The sequence below is a fragment of the Colossoma macropomum genome, unplaced genomic scaffold (genome assembly GCF_904425465.1).
Source record: "Colossoma macropomum unplaced genomic scaffold, Colossoma_macropomum, whole genome shotgun sequence".
Taxonomy (NCBI): domain Eukaryota; kingdom Metazoa; phylum Chordata; class Actinopteri; order Characiformes; family Serrasalmidae; genus Colossoma; species Colossoma macropomum.
This window is the reverse complement of record NW_023494795.1, coordinates 34,739,617-34,764,504: the sequence shown is the minus strand read 5'-3', so window position 1 is coordinate 34,764,504 and position 24,888 is coordinate 34,739,617. Positions and strand designations below refer to the sequence as shown.

The following is a 24,888-nucleotide window of genomic DNA, read 5'->3' as shown; positions in this document are numbered from 1 at the left end:
GGGAAAACATTATGTAAAATTATTTTGTTTCCAATAAGTTTTAGACCATTTTAATGGCATGTTCATCATGGAAATGGTAATACAATGTAAAGGATAACTAGAACTTTCAAATCATGCAAAAAAGTAATGCAAATTGTCAAAACTACAGATACAACATATACTCATACAGATACTAATTTTTAATAAATCCATCATTACAAAACCTTAAAAAGCTGACACATCTAAGCTTAGCTAATTTTGACATGTGTTTTGGAATGCAGCTTAAAGTAAACAACGTGCATTTGAACATTAATTCTGCAGATGTGGTTGCAGATGTGGTTTTATCTGTCTTCATTGCTCTTGAACTCTGTTTGGTTCAGGCGGTTCATTTATGGTTTGTTTTGTGGTCTGACTCATTCATGCATTGTGAAAATGAAGCTGTCCCAATCCACTTCATGTTTTGCTTAATGGTTAAGAACCTTGAGGTTTATCATATGCATAGCCACAGTCTTTCAGCACGTGTCAGGTGTTAGATGAGGATAAACACTAATCTCCTTATCTCCTTATCTCCTCAGTTTGACATGCTTGACTTAGCAGGTAACACTACTCACAACAGTGGCTGCCTTTGGGTTTGTGCAGCCTTTTAGGAGACAGAAGTACTGGTGTATTTAAACTATAAGCCATGATAACTCCTCAATAAGCCATGATATCTATGCTAAAAAGTCCCCTTTCAAGTATGTTTACATTGTGAACACAAAAAGCACTGGGGTCATTTGCTTCTAGTTCCCTTTCAAAATTATTGTTTAAAACTGAAGTATAATTGAAGCTAAAGTACAGTGATTTAGACTGAGCTGCTCATCCTGCATTACCAATCTCAAGCAGTATTACAGAGTATTTGGTGAGGTGCATACGGTTTGGGCGATAGGGCACACAAAAATCACACAAAAAAGAAAAATGCCAGCTTTAACTTCCTCACAGCTCTTAACCTTTCTTTTTTAACTTTACATTTAGCTTGAGAGCATGGAACCGAAAATAAAAGTTGTGCTTTAGTCTTGCTGCAGTAAAACAGCTGAGCTAAGGAGACTGGATTTTCCCCTTGAGCAGCTAACTTTAGACCTGGAACTTTTAGAAGTAGAGAATGTTCCTCTAATCTCCATCTACAGCCGGGAAACAGGTTCAGAAAGAAAGTGAAAAAAATTATATATTAAATAATATGCACACGTAATGTTTTATTCACATTTACTTTTGAAAAAATATAAATAGGCCTTTAAAAGCTGCTAAGCACCACTAGAATTAACTTCTCACTGCCACTGCTGCATGTGATTTACTGTGTGAGTACATTTTGCAAGATTTTCTGTACAGCTCAAGTGCCCCGGTGGTTAGTTAAATTATAAAAATTATAATACTACAAAGGCATCTATAGCTGACTCTGCTGTAATGATGGATGGGGGCCATATAATTGATAATCACAATTTTTTAAATTCTAAAATATTAGGCTAATTATTTTTAGATACGGCCCCAGGCCTAGCGCCTATGTCTCCAGGCGGTCTCTGCTGTGTCTCTCATTGGTTTCAGAAATGAACAGACTGTGCACTTTTTTTTTGTTTGTGTGTGTGTGTATGTGTTGTGTGTTTTGGATAACGCTGGTAACAGAGGTGTATATAGACAGCAGTCTGTGTGTGTGTTTGTGTGTGTGCGCCAAGTGGACATGGCACTGATGTTGCTGCTGACCAGTCTCAGTAGAAAACACAACATGAACCTCTGTTTGTGTTGTTTATGGCTGCCATGTAGGAACGATGAGGCCAAACGTGAAACGTTTCTGTGTGTGAGTGTGTTTTAAATTCCCTGTATGTACTTTCTGTCCAGGAAGGCTACAAGTTTACAGCACAGCTTCTGATTTATTGCACAGAAGCTTCCGGACTTCACCAACAGACCCGCTGAGAGCTAAAGCAGATGAACTGAGTGGCAGGGAGACAAAACACACACACACACACACACACACACACATATATCATTAAAGTCAGATAGTGACTTTAAAACGCTATGTTTTTCTTTGAGGGAAATGCTTTGCTTGCAGGAAGAGCAGTTTTATGCTAACTGCTCTGATAAGTGAGGGTCTAGACTGAAATTTTCCAGAGTGCTGTCCTGAATTTCTGAGGCCAGTGGTAACACACATGCATGCACTTGTCCACACGCACACTCACTCATACACTGTTTCCCCAAGTCAGTAGATGATTATATCCAGGTGGAGTTTGTTAGTCTCTGCTGTCTAAACATAGCTAATCTGTGCCACTGTCTCACAAAGGTCACTGGCAGCAGCCTTCTTTATGGAATTAGTTTTTCTCTTATATGGAGCTTAGAACCTTTTTTCAATAGGGGCATTGCCCAAAGTCTTCTGCCTAGTACTCTGCATCTTAAAGACACAGATTATGTGATTTACATTTACAGTTTCTCTGTTACTCCATTTCAAACTCTGTCCTATTTAATCTCAGTTATTGCCAGCAATAACAAATTCATGTCATTTTCCATTAATCGTTTCTAAGATTCCCACATTTGTGTTAATCAGAAGAGGAGATATTTTATCATTCGATTTTGGTAAAAGTTCTGGTTGTGCATAGTTTTGCTTGGTGGAAATAAAATCATCAATCAAAAGCATCTTGATCACCTGCTCATCTGTTCTTTCCAGTGTACTCACTGTATATGGGCTTGACTGAGCCTCACATCTGAGCTTGTGCCCCCATATTATGGGCTGAAACACTGAAATGCCGTATTGCTGTACCCATATATTATCTGTCTAGATGTGATTGGCAGCCACTGGACTGTTGTGGGTCAGTTATATTCATAAGCCTGATCATTGTGTACAATGCTGCATCTGAAGTGTTATTTAAGCTGACCATAATTATTTTCCACAGTTGGTAGCTTTCACAATTATTTGTTTATGTCACAGCAAACAGTATGTGAACTGGGTACATTTTCTTTACATGTAAATAAAAGGGAGCCAAAATGCAAAACAAAGCATGAAATGCAGGCTTAACAAAAAAGATAATAGTTATAACATCTGACTAATGCTATAACACCTTTAGAGGGCATAAGTGAGTAATGTTTGTTCGTTTATTTCAGCTTAAGCTGTGTCTGTCATCTAAATTTGGTAACCTGCTACTGACAACTGTTTGTTTGCTTCCTTTCATACCTTTAATCAGTATCCATAGTTTCACTCCTGGAAGCCCGCAGCTTTGCAAAGTTTATCATTTCCCTTTTGTAACAAATCTGATTCAGCTAATTACTGAGCCCTTAATGAGTCAAATCATTTTGTTAGAACAGAATGAGCACTGTCCACTCTTTAGAGAATCCCAGATTTCTGCTATGGTGACCCTGTTGAGAGAAGCTAGTCAGTTTCTAGAGTTAAGCCGAAGTAATTTTCAAGCTGACATCACTCCTAAACCTTGCAGTATAGTTTATAGTGTGCACAAAATAAACAGAGAGAGACTGTTGTATTGCCCATAATGACAGAGAGAGTGCAGCACATCTGTTGCCAATTTATTGAAGCAGAGGACCTGAGAGTAAACAACAATCTACAAGGACACAAGGATATGTGCATCTGCACACACACACATACACACAGGCCCATCATAATCAGAGTTAAAGCAAGCCAGCTTTGCCTAAATGAAACCTCTCGTCAATCCCACGGTAGACAGACAGACTTGATCTGATCACCCACTGATATACTTTCAGTTATGGAGGAATGATGCAGTTTTTCTTTAAGAAGAGTGTGAAAAACTACATTATACTTCAGAGGAAATAGAACTTTGAAAAGGACAGGCTTTGTTTTGAGTGTGCAAGGTTTTAAAGGGATTATTATTAGTGCCCTCAGCTAAAGCAGCAACAAGCAGCTTTTTCTAATCTGCAGAAACTCAAGACACTGGCAGAAACACTCAAGAATCTACATGAGTGTTCTTTTTTCTGAATTTTTTTTTTGCTTTGCATTATTGGCATTCTAAGGTTTGAAGCTATTGGACTTGTAGGCAAGTTATGTTGTTGTTCCAGTAGGTTTGCTTCAGTGATGTAATGTGGTCTTGCTTTATTAAACTCTTCATATGTCACGCGACTCTACAGGTCTGTCAGGATCTACTGCATCATCCGATGGGGTGGGATGCATGCATGTGCGGGTTTGTTTTTGTTTGAGTTGATGTGTTTAAATGTGGAAACGTGTTCATGAACGTGTTTTAACTTTCCTCACTGTGTATTGCAGGAGAAAGCAGACTCCAGCTCCACTTCTCTCCAGCTGCGCTCGGAGATCCAGGTGTGTGCACCTGTTAGTGTCTCACTCTTTCCCCTCAGAGCCACCATGTTCTGGTACACTGATTTCCAATGTGGTTCTCAGGGACCCCAGATGATCCACCTTTTTGCTCCAGCCCAATTTGCAATACATTGTGATAATGAAAAAATGCCGAGAACCCCTGCTTAAGCCTGTAAAGTCAGACTATTGAATTCTTCTGTAAATACTTAGCCTATTTGGTCTTTTTGCATGCACTGTATTGAATTGAGCAAATTCAAATTAACATGTGTTGTGGCATGTTTAAGTTACATTTGACTACAAACAAGGGGTGAAATATCATCATTTAATGCTTGGACAGCACTTATTGCCTAAATGAGTAAACTCAGCCCTGTTAATATTTTTAGTAACTGCAGTTTCTGTCCACAGGAGTCTCTGGGCTTCAGCAGTGAGGTGTCCACACCAGAAACGGAGAGGAAGTAGGTGCACCTCGTATCTATAACAAAATAATACTAGCTGTTTAAATGGTACACTTTTTACGTAATGTCAGTCACACTGCACACACTGTACAGAAACCCTACCCCCACAGAGAAACAGGAATATTATTAAGGTCATTTTTATAATACTCTTTTAGATATGTGCCATATATACTTTTAAAACAAGTCTCTGTGATTCTGAGGATTGTTTTCACCTTTAATTTCGCTTAAATTCGCTTGTAGTATCATTCATTTTTATCCATCTCGCATATTGTCACTGTCACAACAAAATCTCATATCTGTGAAATGGCAACTTCACAGGAGTCATTCAGAGTGGCTTGATGTGAAAGTGTTCATTGTAGAGAAACTTGGAGACTTAGATTTTTTTATAATGGTGCTGAGTCAATGCTACAAATCAAGCCATTTTAGTCATTTTATTTAGTATACAAAACAACCGGTGAACCTACATGTGTCTTTTGGGTTTTATATGTAATGGTAAGTCTGTCCATTGTTTAAGATCGTTTATTGTTGGAACTGTGTGTTAGAAGGCTCAGCAAAGCTTTATGTTACTGCAAAGGAGGATTATTTTATTTGACCTAAAAATCAAATTTTGCTGTGGAGCTGCAAGAGGGCAGTAAAAGAGCCGCATGTTGCCGACCCCTGTCTTAAACCATATCTCAGAGATCAGGCAGCATATTTATAACCATTTTGTGTTATAGCTCTCTGTGACAGAGCTTTCAGAGACATCTCTTCATACATCTGGTTCCTGTCACCATGACTGAACAATTCTGACTCAGTAAGTTTCTCTAGAATATAGCATTTCACATCAAACCACTCTGAATGATGACCAGTGGAATTCCTCTTTAATATAACAACATTTTATTAGTAAGTACTTTGGTTCCTGCCAACTGCCATTTCAAACGGAGTAAGTAAACAAAAACAGAAAAAAATGACAGTGACAGTGTAGATCCCTCAGAAACTTTTATAGCCATTATTCTTAATGTCAACACACATAAACATGCAGGGATGTACATGGGAATGACAGGTTGACTCTGAATTCCCTCTGTATGCCTGTGTATGGGTGCAAAAGAACATGTGTTGAGTGAATGTGCGAACACTTGCATTTGACTTACTCACATCTAACATTGTAGGTGCTTTCAGGCTTCCTTCCTTCCTCCTATTGTCCTTAAATGTTTAAGATTGAGCTGACTGATTAGAGACGAGGGGGAGAGAGGAGATACTTCTGCATGACTCAAGTGTAGAATGTAGAATGAGTGTACTAAACACAAGGAAATTAGTCAAACCCTTGGCTACAAAAGGTCAAAATTACCTCATGAATTATACTGAGCATTATTACATAATAGCTTCAAAACAAGAGCATTTTTGACTACTCGGTTGAAGTCATCTTGTCATTGCTGAATACCATAAAAAGAATTTTGAGAAGTTAATCAGTAACTACTATTGAACCAGTATGTAGGTGAGTTTGTTATGAGTAGGACTCGATATTGTTCATAAATTTTCAATACCTATACTTTTATCAGTACCTTGACTTCAGTATGATTCCTGAACAATACCTTATTTTAAGTTACAAACCAGAAGTGGGGGTGGGTTAAACAAGAAATTTTTATTAGATGCTTGAAGTGGGTATATTACTGGCCAGAGAAATCGAAAAGTGCCGATGTTAATAATGTGCATACGGAAAGTTCTTTAGATAGCCATTCACCAGTTTAGGTTTTGGGACAACCATGCTTATCGTATGGAATACAGAAATTAGGTATTAAATGACATCATTTTACGATAGTCTGTAGTATTGTAATTCAGTCAGTATCATAAAAGTACTGATGTTGTGAAAGTGAGTAATTGAAGTGTGGGCCCCACATACAGGCCCTGAGGTTTAAAGGTTTTAGCAGGGTTTAACAGATTATAGTTCAGATTGCATAATTCTCTTTACAGCTTAAATTAAAGTATGAATAGATTGCTACTAACATAGTTATTAAAAGTGGTGTTAAAATGTTTGAAAAGTGCTTAGGCAGGGCTGTAGGCCTTCTCTTTTCACTGTGCCTATGATGATGTGATATTCCCCTGAGGTTGGGAGCTCATGCGCAGGACACGTGCCAGGGGAGACATTTCATGCCACTGTCCTCAAGAAAGGTTTACAGACAAAACAAGCCTAATGTGAAACATATGGGCCTGACATATCTCTTTTACATGCCTCTACGGCCCACAGGGACATCACCCTCACTCATTCTGCTCTGGATGGAGTTCTGCTCTCTGTCTCATAGCCTTCATCAAAGCTTAATGACCTGCAAAGTTTAACCTGTCTAAGAATCAACCTTGTCAAAGAATCATAGCAAGTGCTTTAATGTAAGTGCCTGGTATTAGCAGCTACTAATAATAGCCACCACTGGTAACACTCTTCTTTACTGGATAAACGAGTCGCACTGATAGTATCCAGACTTCCTGTCCAAGCGACTACATGAAAGTGACCTCTACTCCCAAAGTTCTTTGCATCTTGGGTTTTTACAGGGGTGATGAAAGAATGAGAAAGTTTCCTATGTATACATGTGTAATTACACATTTTTTTCTTTAATGCTGAAAGGACCTTCCGCCCAACAGAGATCAGGATATATTTATTTGTTTGGTTCATAGTAATGGACCTGAGTGAATTCCATCCCTCTGTATGTGCTTCACTATAGCAGTGGTGTGTGTTGAATGAGACTAGTAAATGGTTTGGTAGCTGAAAAAGTGACCAAAAGTAAGTATCATGGGCGGAGGGGTGATTTCAAGGAAATCCCGCCACTTCCGTTAGCCATGACCTCTGTCGGAGGGCATTTTCTCACTCTTTCCTTTAGGCACCACTCACGTACGCATACAAAGCTGTGTATGTGTTCTGGCTACACCGGCCTGGTGTATGACAGTAAATCCCCCTGTCACAGGGACACTAGGTGCATTCTGTCGCATCAGCACTTTTGCCACAGGAAAGCAGAAATTAGCCCACTTCCTCCTCAGTGAAGCCATTTACTGTACGTTGTAGCTCATCATGCTGTGATTTCACAGATCAGTACTGCTCGGTACTGCTCAGTAGTGCTCATGGACTGTTAAGTGTAGTTACACAATAACTGAAGTTTGAGAGGACAATCTCCTGACAGAATTCACCCACTGTGTTTTTCTGAAGGTGCACTGCATTAACAAAGTGGGTTTATTTGAGACTCTTTAATTCTTTAGCACCAAAACTACTATGATAATGTCTTCAATCCTACAGCCTGTGATTGGCCTCTAGTGCTACTCTTTTGCACTGTATCAACATGAGCAAACTGGCTCTCCCTGTTCTTCTGATTAGCTACAATCACTTCTTTCCACTACACTAAAAAAATGCTTTTTGTTTGCCATGATTATCAATCTGTGAAGGACTGCAGCCCAAATTCCCCCTCCATTACAAAAAAAAGGGCCCAGTTTACCTTTGATCTCATTGGTTAGCTCACAAAAACAAACATGATGTCGGCTACTTGACCATTTCAAATTCAACTTTTTTCAACTCAGGATGCCCAGAGCACTCTGCACAATAGACAGCCTTACAAAAACAGCAAAACACGTATCTCCCATTAAACACAATAGAAAAAAGCATCACTTTACTGTAAAAAGCATCATTGTACTGTAAATGTGCATACAGTGTGACCCCCCCCCCAACAAAAGATCAATAAGAATGCTTAAACAGATTTATCAGCCAGTGCTGTCACTCATCACACATGCTGCATACACATTGGCACATTCATGCAGTGTGCTGAAACGTGGTGTGAATGTATGGATGGCTCTGTAAACAGTAGAGCTTCTGAATGGAGGCTAATTTATTGAGCTGCTTTTCAGTGGGGGCCCTTTGCATGGACGCAGCCTGCATACTACCACAAACCCCTTGCTTATCGTGTGTGTGTGTGTGCAGGCATTGTGTGAATGTAGAACAGAAAGAGAGAAAGCACGACTGAAGAGTGGGGCCTCATCAATTATCATATCATTATGTTGCCATGGCAGCACTGTTTTCATAGAAAGCATTAAAGCAGGGGTGCCCAAGACAGTCCTGGAGGGCTGAAGTCCAGTATTCCCTGCTCTAATGCGCTTATTAAATCTAGTAATTAGCTATGGACTTCAGTCAGGTGCATTAGAGCAGGAAAATCGAAATCTCCTGGTCTCTGGCCCTCCAGGAACAAATTTGGGCACTCTTGGTTTATGATATGAAGTTCTTAACTATTAAAATTAAATAAAAATGCTATTAATAAGGATTAGGATCGATTAAAATCTCAATTATTTTCTTTATTTATTTGATGTATACAGCCAAATCATAACCTTTCCACAATTAAGAAATTCAGAATTTTAAATAGGAATCTTTCTTTTTATTTTGTCCATGAATGGCCATGTTATGAACTGTAAGTTCATGGAGTGTATGCAAAATTTTTGTAAACATATTCCTTCATATAAACTTAGGCTCATTAAAAACAAACCCAAGCCTGATGTTGTGTGTGAAAACTCAAAACATGATATTTTGTCAGACCTCATCGTGCTCCTGTCAGTTGGCAGACCTGTACTGTGTCCCCAGCAATCGGTGACTGGTTGAGTAGAGAAGTTTGTCCTGTAGTATTGAGTACTGGGGTTAGGACAAAACCCAGAATGGAACTGAGCAAATGCTAAGAGCAAGATGCATACAGGAAAATGGAGAAGTTCAAGGACTGAGGCTGGTTCATTATAAGTATACATGACCTTCCTTCCTACAGTGCCAGCACACACGCACATACAGACATATAATTCAGCCCTTAGAGATTAGGATAATGGTTAGGCCTAAGACCAGGTCTGTACTTTAGTAAGTAGAGTAAGAGATTGTGCAGTTTTTTGTTTGTTTGGTTTTTTTTTGTGTGTGTGCGTGTGTGTGTGTGCGTGTGTGCGCGTGTGTGTGCGTATGTGTGTGTGCGTATGTGTGTGTGCGTATGTGTGTGTGTGCGTATGTGTGTGTGTGCGTATGTGTGTGTGCGTATGTGTGTGTGTGTGTGTGTCTGTGGTTGTGACTTTTAGCAGAGAGGATGTAGGAATGAATCCCATTGGAATTCCTAAATGTATGTGAGACATATGGCCAAGACATCACTACCACACACGTGCACACAGGTGGTAGGACAGAATATGTTGTACAGAGCGAAGATGGTAAAATGGTATTTTTCTCAACAGAGAATCAAAGCCTAGCAAAGCAGCAAGAGGGCGTGTTTGGGTTCGCGTGTGCACTTGCATGTGCACATTTACTTTACAGCACACTCAGCTAAAGATTGTTTTCTTGCTCTTAGGATGAGAGAAAATCCACCAACTTGCAAACCAAAATGCACACTTCAGAAGACATTTGTTGAACACACATGAAAGTGACTTTTCTTTCACAATTCACAGTACTCAGCAGGGTTTTGTTCTGTTTCAGCTCATGGGATGTTTCTTGCACTTGTTCCTATTGCACTCTTAGTTGTGGCGCACCTCTTTCTCACTGATAATTAAAGCACAATAGCATTAGCTGCACCCCATGACAAACTAGATGTCAAAGTTTCATTTAGACCTAAATATAACAGTCTTGTTTTTCTCTTTTAATGTGTGAGCTTGTTTAAGTCATAATCTCCCCCTCACTCTCTCTATCACTCTAAGCCTTTTAGTGGAGAATGTCCAACTTCCGAGACAGACTTAAAGAAAAATTCAAGGATGTTCAAGATGTTCAGGAACTTTGTGATATGCACAAACTGTTTGTCTCGTACAAAGAAATTCTTAGTTTCTGTGTTGTCGTTGATGCTGCGAAGATACATGTACATAAGCAAAATAGACAGAAGATAATGCAACAAGTAAGTTTAAGAAATAAAACAGACTTTTAAACATAAACATGAGACTAAAATGAAGAATGTAATAAAAACTTGGTGTACTCTTTTGCCTTATGACATTCTGCATGAATGGATTATTAAAAATGTGTAATCTGGAAACTATTGTTAAAACACTTCAGACATCGTTCCTATCACCACCACTGTGAACAACTGTAACTCGGTTTCTCTAGAACAGAGCATTTCACACCAAACCACTCTGGAAGTCTTTGTTTACATCTTAAACATTTAATTATGAATTATAAATGTGAAAAAAAATGTGTATGCGCTTCTTCCTGTAGGCACAAAAGGAAGCCTTTGCTACAGATTATGCACATATTTTTGGGTTTGGGTTCCCAGCTGGGAGTCTAGACAGCTTTGCGTTTGGATGAATGAGAGAGAGCGAGAGAGAAAGAACAGTCTTGCATGTTTTATGAAAATGAAGACAGTCTGATGTTTAGTTGGTCTAATACGGCTGGCGGGCCAGTGGGTTGCATGCCATTCAGTTTTTGCTGTCTTTGTGCAGTTTGAAAGACTGTGTCCTTAAACTTGAAGGTACGTGTAGTGTGTTAGAGGTCTCTGCCTGATTTTTCTGTTATGTTCCACGGGCACTATGCCCCTGAATTGCAGAGGTTGAATGTAAACAGGCAGTGTGTGTCTTGCTGTCTCCTCCTCATCGCCTTATGTACTCTCAGGATCGACATGCTGGTGCCTCGCGAGCCTCGGGAGCCTGCACTTTGTAGCCTGTGCAGGGCTGCACTGCCCCCTGGTGATCCATGTTATAGCTGCGAGTGCACATACACAGAGAGAAGATGCTGCACAGTTGAACAGAGTGTAGAAATACTCTGTCAGAAAACATTTGTTGTCTTAACTGAGGCCATGCCTAGCTAATAAGCCTAGCTAATAAATATTTTGTATCCCAGCTCCAGGATAGCTGTTTTCTATAGTTGTTCAGGCTTTGACTTATGCAGCCAAGTTTAAAACACTGTATACGCAGAAGCTAGTGCAGGACAAATTATTTGCACCCAGTGTGATAAGCATAACAAGGACAAATTCTCTTCATAAATTCCTAAAGCTTGCTCCAACATATTTTTGTCTTTTCTCAGGATCCCTTTGCACAAGTCCAACTCTGAGGATGGTTCAGGTGAGCACCAACAAACCTCTACAAAGCACTATAGCACTCATAGCTATTAGCCTTTTCTAATAATGTATTCCCCTTATATTTACTTAGAACAGTCAATGTAAACGCTGTTTCATGTAACCCCTTAAACTGGGTCCAAGTTTGGGTCAACACATCCACATACCTACATAGCTTACACATTGTGTTATAGTAGTTTTTGAATAATTCATGGTTGTAGTAAATTTTTACTATAAGAAAGATATTATTTTTGTTTTAATGAATTTAATGATTTGTGTATTTAATTGAATTTATCTGTGTAAAACTGTTCAAGATGTGTTTGCTAGCCATGTACTGGCTAATGATTTGGACTTGTACTCAAAATTTGTTGTGTGTTGTGTTTAATCATTCTTTTCATAAAATAATTAATATGTAGGGTCACTCAAAGACAAGGTTTACTAAATTGCAGAAAATATGTATTTTTGTAGTGACCATTCTTAAAGTTACACACCGATTTTCAGATTTTGGGACACATTTACCTCAAAAAATGGGATCTAGTAGCTCACCATTTGGCCATGAGGGACAGGGATACAGTCTCATTTCCTGCTCTAAAATGCATAGGTGTGGCAAAATATGGCTCCAACTATGGGCTAAAACTCTTTGCATTTCAGTAGTAACATGAAAATGTGGGACAGCATTTTTTATTTATTAATTTTTTTTATGAAACTCGTGATAAATCTAAATGTTTCAACTTCACTTTGAAAGAAATATAAAAATCTTAAAAAAGAAAAAAAAAGCACACATCTCTGAAGTTCAGTCTCCTCTCACAGGGAAGTGGGACAACAAGAAGAAAAACAAATCCTTCTGGCAGAACTTTAGAAAATCACCAAAAGGGGTCACACGGCAGACCTCCAAAGGTAAAGACGGAGCCATATCCAATCCACCACAACGTCATTGTCTCCCTTTTTCTCCTTGCTTCCTCTTTTCTGACTACTGTCTCTGTCACTGAAATAGTTCTTACTACATATACAAACTAGATATACAAACTATTACTGCCACTAGTACTATTATTGGCTTCAGTAGTGATATTGCCATGGCTTGCAATATATAAATAAGCCAACAAACAAATCATTGAATGTTTCACTGTGTGCTGTAAGTAACCTGATTAGATGAGTTATTGTGGGTGAATCAATGCGTTCACTTCATCCATTAAACATAAATAATTTTAGACAAAATAATGCAGGCTAGTGTTTAAACATGTCACATTAAAGCTAATATATGTCATATTTTGCAAGCCATATTGCAGTCTTATTATGTAGCAGTGTACTGTTAGTCTGGCAATTTGCCCATTTCATGCAACCCTAGTTCTGACACTTGTTTGACTCTTAATTCCCCCTGTAGGAGAGGACATCGGCTACGTGGCCAGTGAGATAACGATGAGTGATGAAGAGCGAATCCAACTAATGATGATGGTTAAAGAGAAGATGATCACTGTGGAGGAGGCGTTGGCTCGGGTAAAGGCATTAACCCCAGTCTGCCCTGGACCTGACCACTGCTGCATCATCACCTAGCTCTGTTCCTGTTTACTAACCCTACTTACCCAGACTAACAGTTACTGCATTACACCCACAACACACACATACCTCCTAACACAGCAGCTGGACGCTCTTATGGGGATCATGTTTGTGGTCAGCTTTTCTGTACTGTGGAAAAAGTCTCTGCAATTCATCATACAGAGTTAGCTGAAGTTAGCACTGGGTAGATTTTGCCTCTCCCTTATAACTGTATGTCTGGGTGAATAGGTGAGATTCAGCACTGAAGTCTCAGGATCCTTTCTCTTCAGGCCTGTCTCTCTCTCTCTCTCTCTGTCTCTGTCTCTGTCTCTTTCTCTGATGGCTCTCTAGAAGAGCGTGACCCACTGATACAAACCTAATAGAAGACTCTAGAACTTGATTTCCTTCTCTCCACAAGGCCAACATTGATTCTTCTTCTCCTCTATAGACTTCTCCTTCTGTTTGATTTTTCATCTCAATTGTGAACGGATCTCTACTCCCTTCCTGTAGTTTTGATTTGGCTCGATGGATTCTGAACACTGAATCAATGCTAAGCCTCTGTGGACGGTTGTGTTCATATGTGCTTGAGTAGACTAGTGTCTGTGTGTGTGTGTGTGTGTGTGTGTGTGTGTGTGTGTGTGTGTGTGTGTGTGTGTGTGTTTGTCTGATAACTGTTTACTGTTGTTTCCTTCATTTATGTTCTTAATTCTGAGTTTTGTTTTAAACTATTTGTGTGTTCAGGAAAGTGTGTATTTTAGGGCTGTCACTATAGATCATACGTCTTCTAATAGTTACTTTTATGATTATGACTTTGATTTATGATTCATTTTTTTATGGCAAAACAAAAACTACACTTAACTGAACAATAGCAAACTATTCTGTCTTTTAGAAATTCCACAATACTTTACTGTAAAAAGTTTAACTTCCTTGAAATTATATGCATATACAAAACACTGCACAGCAAAAAAAATGAAGTACTGTAATTAATATATACAGAACTGTGCAACAGTCAGAGACCGCTTTTTCCTTTATTAAATTTCTAGTCAAAAAGTCATTAACTACAAGTTATTCGTTTTTCAGGAGATGTTTCTGAGGAGATTAGATATTCCACTTGCATAAGCAAGGAGAAAATCAAAGGGAAAGAAGTGAAAAACAGGAGTTTCCAAAACTGGAGATGAAAAAATACTACAATTGAGACTCCTAACAAGCGTGCAAGACCTGTTGGACCTCCAAAACTCTCACCATTGGATAATCAGTACTTAAAGTTTTCATATTTGAGAGCACTTATGCTTTAGGCCTGAAAAAATCGTCCTATGCTTCTCTCCATCCTTACACTGAAAAAACAATTCAAGGCTATGGGTCTGAAAGAATGTTTAGCTGACAAAAAGCATTACTGAGAAAAGAAAATAGACAAAAAAGAAGAGAATTTGCAAAACATCCAAAGAAGCTGTTGGTGTTTGCAGAACAATGGACTGACCACCCCACAGCCCAGAGCTCAACATTGTGTTTGGGATTACTTGGATCATGAGAAACTTCTAAGACTGAACTTTGGAAGTGTTGAAGAAAACAGAAAGTCTCCTGAAAAGAATCTAAGTTATAAAAAAGGCAAATATACACAAAAATACACTAAATATGGAAAAAAGATATTATATTTAGTTGTTGAGGCTTCGGTTAATTATCTGTTAAATATATGTTTTCTAACTTGTACTCAGTGGGCATTTGTATATTTTTTTTTTCCTTTTTAAATTAGGTAATCAGGTTTAGGTAATCGTGATGGCCCTAGTGTGTTTTGAGCAAAAGTGAAAAAGAGAGTGCCCTGTGGTGTCGTATGTATGTTGTATTGTGTTATAAATTGGATTTAGGATTAGCAGCTGTGTGTGTGGGTGCGTATGTGTATGGGTGGGCTGCTCTCTCTGACCTGTTGTTCTCCATAGCTTAAGGAGTATGAGAGGAGCAGGCAGTTGAGCACCTGTTCAGACACTGCAGAGTGGACTGATGGATCCAGTCCCACAGTTAACCTGTCCTCCACCTGCAACGTAAGTACTGCAGCCAAGCAATGTGTGTGCTTGAATGTGTGAGAATGTATGTTGAGATTTGTCTGTGTTGTCTTTTACATACTGTAGTGTGTATATCTAACTTCATTCAGCCACACCCCCACAGTTATTACCTGCGATTACATATGCTAATCCAATTCCAGTCGTAAACGTGCAAGTATTTCTTGGTGACATGGTGATCAATCTGTGTGCTCTTCTCTTACTCTATGGAAGTTTGTGTTGTTCGTACTAGGACTGTACAATATGAACTAAATAGCATTCTGTGATTGTGTTGCTACATATTGTGCATGTGACATTGTGCTCAGTTTACTTTTTGCAGCCTTCGGTGATGGTAGTATTGCACAATAAACAATATATTATGCAGCAGTGGTTCATACGGTAAATTCTCAGGCTAGCAGATCCTTCCATCTGCAGTAACTGAATATATATTTAAATACATACTTCATACCGTGACCGATATAGCGCTCAACGTCCTAATTCTTGTCATCATTAACAGTTCATTTTAATCTCTGTTTGTATGATGAGTCATAGAAGGAGCTAATTACTTACATGTATACAGCTAAATAAACACATTGCTAAGCCATACATTGGATGTATGGGTTAAACTGATGTTCTCTGTGTCCCTGGCTGCTGATGTCTGCCTAAGCTGGCAACATTTACTGGCATGAAGTCTGTCCCTTGTTGAGGTCATGAGAGGCGTTTTATTAGGAGATGACGTACTGACGATACAGCTTTATTTGGACAATCGCTTTAACACATTACACTTATCTTGGCTTCAGTAACCATTACAAGGGGCTGCCCCTTGGCTTGGCTTACTGTGAGTATGTGTCTGTGTTTTCACTTTGTGTATTCATTTGGCTTGCAAGGCCAATCAATTGGCTTACTGATTACCACGACAATAGATTTTGTGTGTGCGCCTGATAGTTTTGAATGAGTTCCAGTGAGGATGTTAGTTACTATTCCAAAGTTTTTGGCCTTGTCCACTGATGCATGCTAAGGCCAAGGGAGAGTGCAGGCTGTAACACTGTAACTGCTAACTGCTGATTGTCAACATGGCATCCCTTCCCTCCCAGGCTCAAATGGTAGTTGCGTTGTCCTTGGATGTTAAGGGTGCACAGCGCTTGCTGACTACACTCAGAATTTTGGTCAGTGCTTCAACCAGAGCTCAAAGTGCAACAGCTTTGAGAAAGATACTCTAAGTTCACTGTAGACCTGAATGGTCTTGGTGGAAAAAGTCACACTGTTATATTGTAGTCACCGCGACCCAGAAGGATAAGCGGTTTAGATGATGGATGGATGGATGTTATATTGTAGTGTACTGTTGTTTACTGGCTCCTTATCAAAATGTCTGCATGAATTAGGATGTGAATTATGTAAATGACATGTACATTTTGGTAAACTGGCGCTTGATTTCACACACACATCTGATTCATCATTTTCATCAAATCTCGTTTTCACGTTGTCTGAAAGTTTCATGAATCAGACTCAGTAGTTTATACATTATTCAAGGTGGTAAAATCCTTGCTCTTTTTTTATGGAACTCTGTTGAATGAGGGCAGTATACCTTAGAGGTCTGAGAGAGTACAAAACAAAACGTGATTGTGTAAAATCTACTAAATAAAAGAAAAAATCATTATAAAATAACCCTGTGCATGAAGCTGTATGTGAAACATCGACACACGTCCCTAAACATGATGTTTTTTTGGGCCCTGTTGGACTCTCAGGTCAGGTAGCAGACTGTTACACCTTCCAATGTACTGAAAACACATTTGAGAACCCGTGATGTGATGAGGTTAAAGATGTGCCTGCATTATTTTTTAATCAAAATTCTCTGCCACTCATGTGAGTGTGTGATCATGTCAAAAAGGATTTGGTTTTATTTGGCTTACTGTTCTGACAGATGGGCTGACCTTACAGAATGAGAGAGAAAAAAGGAAGATCTTAAAAAGGGCTAAACACAGTGTCAGACAGTCTCATACTCATCCAGTCAGTGGAGAGGAAATGAAGCTCATAGATGTACAAAGAGTCTCTTTCCCTCTTTCTCTCTCACATGCACAGGTTATAGATATTGTGTTAGAGTCAGAGAACAGTGCAGTGTTTGGATCTGTGGCGCCTTGGCTAGCTCTCTGCTGTTTCTAAATGGAAATGATTGGGTCCCCGTATGCTAGCGGTTAAACTGATGGGCAGCACTCTTTAAAAAGAGTTTTCTCAGAGGGGATACCACTGTTTTCAGGTCAGCTCAACTCCAGCCTACACATAGAGGCAGCACTATGTTTCCAAGGGGCACCACTGCCATTAGATCAGCTCTCACCATAGTAACAAAGCCGTTCCTCATAGTCTGCATTCACTGATGTAGCGTCAGTTACAGCAGCAGCTGACACAGACAGCGCACTGTATTTGTACAGCACTGATCTGATCTTAGAGCAGCCTTTCTTCTTCCCATCTGACCCACATTCCTGCGCCTGTCCAAAGACCATTAAGGATGTGCACGGGTCATCTGGGACACCCCTCAAAGTTCCGGACGCATGAACCCGCCTTTGCCAAAGCCCCCTTGTATGTGCTCGTACCCATTTACAAACGTGTCTACTGTCTGCAGCGCATGTCTGTGGGTGTAAGTTAATTTGGGCTTTGTCAGTGGTGTGTGCATGCATGGACCACAGCTTTGGATATGATGAAGCTTCTGCTGGTAAGATTGGATCAAATTAATCAACCCCTCTTTCTCTTGAGACACTCTGTCTCCTTCTCTCTGTCTTTCTTTCTTCATTTCTCCTTTATGTCTTTCTCTCATTGAAATGTGGCTTGGAGACTTTGTGCTGACTCCTGGAGTTTGAAGCATATAAATGGACAAATCTGCATGTTGCATAGTTGTGGAAACATTTGCATGTAGACTGAAAGGCAGACTGTAGTTAGTGGTTTAGATTTGGGCCAATAGCCTTATTATACCACTGTCAGACAGAGATTTGTGCTGTATGTGTTGCCTGTGTGTGTGGCGTTGTGCAGAATGTGTGCATTTTCAGCCCAAGTGCAGTTTTATTTGAACTTTACTATGCAGATTATCTCCTATTCACTTGGATTATTTCACACAAAGGGCTACAACAAACCTTTCATTCTTCTCTTCATTTGCAATACTAATAAGTGTCTGTATAACTGTCTTCTGTATCTTCTGTTGCTTCTTATCTGTGAGAAAATGAGCGTGTTTGTATGGATGGATGTTCTGCTGTAAGTGTTCTTCTCTGCTCCATTACTAGATATTTTAGAACACTTACTGTGAACATGAATGCTGTGGATTAATTTGTTCTCTGGCATTGCAAACTAACTGTGCATGCCATCAGCCAGATGTTTGTGTGTATGTGGTTTGTGGCACTGAATTTGGGCAGAGGGAAGTGTATTGATCTCATGTTATTGTGGTCAGTAGCTGAGGGGCTGTTGTAAAGAAAATAACAGTGCTTGGTCATTGGTTGCTGTGTTGACAGTGAAATGGCGTTTTGAACAGGCCCTTCTGTCAAATTTGTTCATGGTATACCAACATGATTTATGTATATATTTACTGATTAATGAGTTCATTAATTATCTTTTTTTTAATTGCAGTGTATGTTAGGCTTCTTATTATTTCTAACTTCCTTGGCTGATGTATACAACAGTGTTCCATTTGTGAGACACTCAAAGCCACTCTAAATAAGAGGCCAGTGGGTTTTTTGGACAGTAGAGAACTGGCTAACTACAGCAGATGGGTTATGGTGGTTTTAAGAAGCCACAACTCGGCTTCTTGTATTTATAAGCTTGTAATATTGCAGAGATGGTATGTGCCTGTTGAATTGTTCATGAGTGACTTTCTAACACACAACCTTTTCATAAGCTTACTTAACTAACGGTAACAGCCCATCCTACACAAACACCCCATAATGCCATCCGTACCATTGCAACATTGCTCTTGTGTGCGTTTTATGTAACAGTAGACTGTTTCGCCAGAACAAGCAGCCATTTGAAAGACAGAGTTCATGGAGTTCATGATCTACATGATGTATAACTGCTGTCCCCTTGCTCTCTCTCTGTAGTCTCGTGAACAGTCCGATGATGAGCAGGAAGACTCTGTGAAGTTTAAAAGGCTTCACAAACTGGTCAACTCCACTCGGCGCGTCCGCAAGAAACTTATCAAAGTAGACGATGGCAAAAGACACGGTTCAGAAGGTATGAATGGTGTTCAAGATGTTCATCTCCACTTATTTATAACAAGCAAGCATGTTTCTTGATTATTAAGCAAGTTCATCATCATGAGTTGTTAGGTGAGCATATGTCCCGTTGATATGTCCCGTTCTGATCCTGGAGTAACCCCATCCTCCATATTGTCGCTGTCGGAACAAAACCTCTTATCTCTATTTTTGTAGTTTTTGAAAGAGTTTCAAAACACCAGCTGCCCTTTGCATTGTGTGAAAATTTCATGACTATTGGATCAATTGAAATGATTCAAAATGATTCGTAATTGAATATTTTTAACTGAAACTGAAGAGGGTTTTTTTCCCCTTCTCTTAAAAATGACCATTTTCACAACACAGAGACTTGTTCAAACAGCAACAGTATCTCTAATACACCTGATCACCTAATTATCATATCCTTTGTGGGTTTAATTTAAAGCGTTAATGCAGGGAAGACTAAAATGTGCAGAGCAGGCTTACTGCAGTATTGAGAATTTACATGGAACGTTTTGCTCTACAATAAAAAAAAATGCCAAAAACATCAATTTTCTTGACAAAATATGACATCACTAATTCATGAATTGTTCTTATCTTCTTACATCTACAAGACTCTCTGAGCCTTGAAGCCTCCCTCTTCATGTGAGGATGCTAGTGCACTTTATGCTGGAGTCCATAAGAAGCCCACCCGTTGCACGGACTCTTCACTGTCCTCTCTGGCCCATGAGCAGCTGTCTCTGGATGGCGACACGGACAGTCTGACCACCTCACCCTCCTCCAGCAGTTTGGAAGCCTGGAGCTCAGCACACAAGCTGGTGAAGACATCCAGCAGTGGCAGCGGCCACCCACACGGCTTGATCCGACCTTCTCCTCGCAAGAGTAGTGCTGGCTCCTCCTTCTCTGAGCTGGAGGGCCTGGGGGACGACGAGGCCAAGGTATCACGCTCGGCCACAGATGGAGAAATGCGGAAGGCGCTCTCTTCTTTGTCCCACGGGGTAAGTACCGACAGCGTTTATGCCTATTATGGCCTGACTCGTCCCCGTCCACAGCACCACCTGCTGGTGTCTCTGGATGAATTTGGCAGCACCAAGCGTCCACCTATTTCCACCTGGCAGCGCAGCAAGCCTGATCCAAACTACGCCTACTCTACTAAACACCTGCTGTACCAGCGTTCTCGCAGCACCCAGAAGCCCTCCAGCCCTCCCCCAGCTTTGCCCTCGTCCTCCCCGGTCCGGGAGAAAGGAAAAGGCCTTGGGGGTGCTGGGGGTGGTGGCTGGCTCTTTCCCCCCAGGCGTCTGCGAGGCAGGACTGCTGTCAGTGAGCTAAACATCACCTATGTAGTGGAACGCAGCCTCTATGGCCACCTGAACTGGACCGGCCTGGTGCGTCCCGTTGCACTTGGCAAGGCAGAGAGGCGTTGCCTCCTGGACGACGAGAGGGACGCAGACAGGAAGTGGGCGTCCAGTGTGGACCGCTGCACTAAGCGCGTCCTCTTGCGCATCCAGCAGAAGTCCGTGAGTGACCAAGGACAGGCCGTCAGGTCACAGTGCCCTCTTCTGGATTGGAGGAGTAGATTACTGCTGGGCTACTGAACAGAACTGCAGGCAGGGTTAGGAAAGGATCAGAAACAGCTGTACATTTTTAAGCTTTTATCAAGGCCTTAAAGATATGGAGTCTTGTATCTGTTTAGTCTCAAATGGGATGAAACTCATTTGATTCTATGTTGTCACCTAGCTTAAGGTAGCTTAGTCAAACACACAGACTGCAGGCTGAAATAATAAAACCTAAAACTCTCTTGTATATAATCTGATCTTTTCAGATTTGTTTTCTGATTCTGTAAAAACCTCTACCACAGACCTGCTGAGACCTCCTCAAATCTGTTTGATGTGATTTGGGGTTCTGATGAAATCTCCTTGCCTTCAGAGAGGCTTATCAGCAGCCAAGGCGTTTTCAGAGTTTCTGAAAATGCCATGCAGTCTGAAACTCTGATCCCAGACTGATCAAGTAGAAGAGAGTCAGGGGGATGAAGGAAGAATGAAAGAGTGTGAAGAAAAAGTGAGAAATCTCAGCAGAGCCAGGCTCTTGCCCTCTTATCCCTCCAATTATTGACTCCCTGTTTTTCTCTTTCTCCTGCTCAGTGGACTGTGGTAGGATTGCTTTCTGATGAAGGCTGAAATTGAGGGACACTTGTTTCTCATTATACAGTAGATAAAACAGAATCTAACCACTCCCTTAGATTTCAGACCAAGACAACCTGTACCTATTGAAGAACTCTGCTTTCATAGTGGCTTAGGGTACCAATGTTCCTAATGTTACTAGCACAATACCTATTTTAGGAATCATTTTCTGAAGCTCTATCTAATGGCAGTTCATGTAGCCTTGCAGTATCTGGATCCTCTGGCCATGACAATGTCATTCATAGTGAGCGTGAATATGAAATTCATTCATAGATTGCATCCATGCTGCTCGTCAGGCTCATTTTCTTTGTTTGGAATTAGTTTTCAGTGATTTATTGTGGGTTTTGTTTAGTTTTTATGTGCATATTTCATTTTTCCTTCTTTTGAAGACAATATCTTGTCAGTTTATTCTGTGTTTGCATGGTGTGACACCTTTTCATCAAATGACCAATGATTGATATACATCAAGAATTGTTTTGGATGTTGCTTCTTGGTTCCTCTCTCATCATCCTAGTGTTTTTTCTCTCTTTTTTTCTCCTTCTGAGACAGCTCAGGAGCAGAGAATTTTTTTTTCACCATTCTGAATGCTGCTGTTACATTGTGTACATGACAGTTGAGTCATGCTCATACTGAATGACTTTGTTTTGTATATGTGGTAATCTACTCATTAGACATTCAGTGCCTTTTTCCCAAAAAAACCCCCAAAAAAACACACCACTAAGATTTTTAAAATAATTACAAATTTCAGCACTTTTTGACTACAGTGCTTTTGTAAATCCCTCACGTTTTTCAGTTTGTAAAATTTTGGGAAAGTGGACTGAGATTAGTTTTTCATGCGCTTATTTTAAGTTGTTAAAACTATCATGTTTGGTTGTTCAGTAACTCATTACTCTGTATTCCCCTTCTGAGATAGGAGCATGGATCATTGTAGCTTGGTTTGGTTAATCAGTTTATATTGACTCTTGGTGAAGCAGTATCATTTGACTTCTCAGCGTTTTGACCAGTTCAATTCTCATTTTGTGTGTTTGATTCTTGCAGAGGACGTGTAGTTTTGGGGGTTTTGATCTGTCCAACAGATCACTCCATGTGGTCAACACAACCTCTGAACCCAATGTAAGAAAACACTCAGTTGCACTTACCTTTTTTTTCCCACATGCTGTTTTAATAATGACTGACATGTTAAATAGTTAATAGACGTGGCATTATTGTGTTTTCTTTCTTTAGAATAAGGAGCAAGAGGCTTTATACAGAGATGGGGTGAAGTCTCCTACCACCTCTCGCATCTCTCTGGGAAAGAAAGTCAAGTCTGTCAAAGAGACGATGAGAAAACGCATATCCAAGAAATACAGTGGATCCCTCTCTGAACAGGTACATACACTCTCTCTCTGCTACCTACTACCTACCTCTGTGTGTGTGTGTGTGTGTGTGTGTGTGTGTGTGTGTGTGTGTGTATATATATATATATATATATATATATATATATATATATATATACATACATATACACACACACACACACACACACACACACACACACACACACTATTCTCAGTCCAGCAGTGACACTGAGGTGTTTAAAAACTCCAGCAACACTGCTGTGTCTGATCCACTCAGACCAGCTCAACACACACTAACACACCACCACCACATCAGTGTTATTGCAGTGCTGAGAATGATCCACCACACACATAGTATCTGCTCTGTGAGGGTCCATGGGGTCCTGACCACTGAAGAACAGGGTAAAAGGGGGCTAACAAAGTATGCAGAGAAACAGATGGACTACAGTCTGTAATTGTAGGACTACAAAATACTCCTATATAGTAAGTGGAGCTGATAAAATGGACAATGAGCGTAGAAACAAGGAGGTGGTCATAATGTTATGCCTGATCGGTGTATATGGGATCTCATAAGTAATATAAATTTTATTCTCTACTTCACTCTCCCTCATAATGGAATCTCATAATTCCAGTAATATAAAGTATAACACAGACAATTTAGTAATAGGTTCCAACCCATACTCAAGGGGGTCTTTAGCACACAGACCCAATTTCCTTCTCCCACACTGGAGCTGTCACCTCCACCCCCTTATACAGCCTGAGACTGAAGCCAAGTTTGGGCTCTGTCAACCTCAAAACCTCCACCCTGGTGCTGTAAGATCCAAAACACACACACATTCAGCTCTTCTGTTCTCTGCTCTTTTTATTTTTACTCTTCTTAAGTGTTAGAGGGGTAAGGAGAGTTATGCTTTATCATTTGTATTAAGGAATAAAATTATATCTTGCCTTGATTTCAACCATATTCTCACTATATATTGCATCTTTCAATGTGTGGTGGGTCTGTGGTCATGCACTGAACTGAGCTCATTGTCCAGTGAAAACTGTCCCAAGCATTTGTTAAAAAGGCTTTCACAGTGTTAGACTGCCATCTAATGACAGTCAGCTTTATTTCAGCACTCCTCGCTCTCTAGATTTATGCTCCCACAAACCTTTAATTTAAGACTTAAAATAAATGAAGTTTGTGGAAGCAGTTGCCAGTGGGTAGTTTATTTTTGATGGTGATTGCTTTTTGAGTTCACACAGTCTTCTTGGATGTGGAAGTGACAGCCTTTAATGCACTCTCGTCTCTTGAGCTCACTTGGTCTCTTTTCTGAAGTGTCCTATATGATTTTTCCTCGAGGTCTACAGTAATCTAATCAACTGTGGAACCTGTGCAATTCCGGGAATCTATTCTGGTTTCTAATTTAAAAGATGAAAATATTATAGTTTTAGATTTAATCCACCTTTGAGGTTAAGATATATTTTAAGATGATCCCCGATCCTCAAGTTTAAAATACATTCAGGATTACAGAATATCTGAAATAATACACCAGTGTACTCAGAAGCAGATAGTTTATAAAATGAGGAAGCAGATGTGGTTTCAATGTTTCATCCTTTAGTGTAAACCAATTTGCTTAACTTAGTGGCAGGAGTTATTTCTTGATTCAGTGTTGTTAACTGCTTACTTTGTGTGCAGTCCAGTCCAGACGGAACTCCTAGCTCCCCTCAGTCTCCTCAGCCAGACACAGACTCTCTGGAGAAGCCCAAACTGAAGGCAGGAGGCTCAGTTGAAAGCCTGCGCAGCTCCCTCAGTGGACAGAGCTCCATGAGTAAGTGTGTTTGTGTGTGTAAGCAAGTATGTGTGTTCAGAGAGCTGATACCTTTTG

At 40.0% G+C, this 24,888-nt stretch overlaps 1 protein-coding gene across 1 annotated transcript in view; it reads left to right on the top strand.

The window, feature by feature from the left end:
* The window catches only part of sash1a (SAM and SH3 domain containing 1a), a 330,642-nt gene that overhangs the window by 288,085 nt on the left and 17,669 nt on the right, over positions 1-24,888 (top strand). The window contains 12 exon segments of the mRNA XM_036582303.1: positions 4,229-4,279; positions 4,682-4,731; positions 11,702-11,739; positions 12,543-12,629; positions 13,114-13,226; positions 15,200-15,301; positions 19,375-19,507; positions 20,121-20,143; positions 20,145-20,504; positions 22,725-22,799; positions 22,911-23,054; positions 24,699-24,831. Coding sequence (XP_036438196.1) covers positions 4,229-4,279; positions 4,682-4,731; positions 11,702-11,739; positions 12,543-12,629; positions 13,114-13,226; positions 15,200-15,301; positions 19,375-19,507; positions 20,121-20,143; positions 20,145-20,504; positions 22,725-22,799; positions 22,911-23,054; positions 24,699-24,831 — 1,309 coding nt within the window.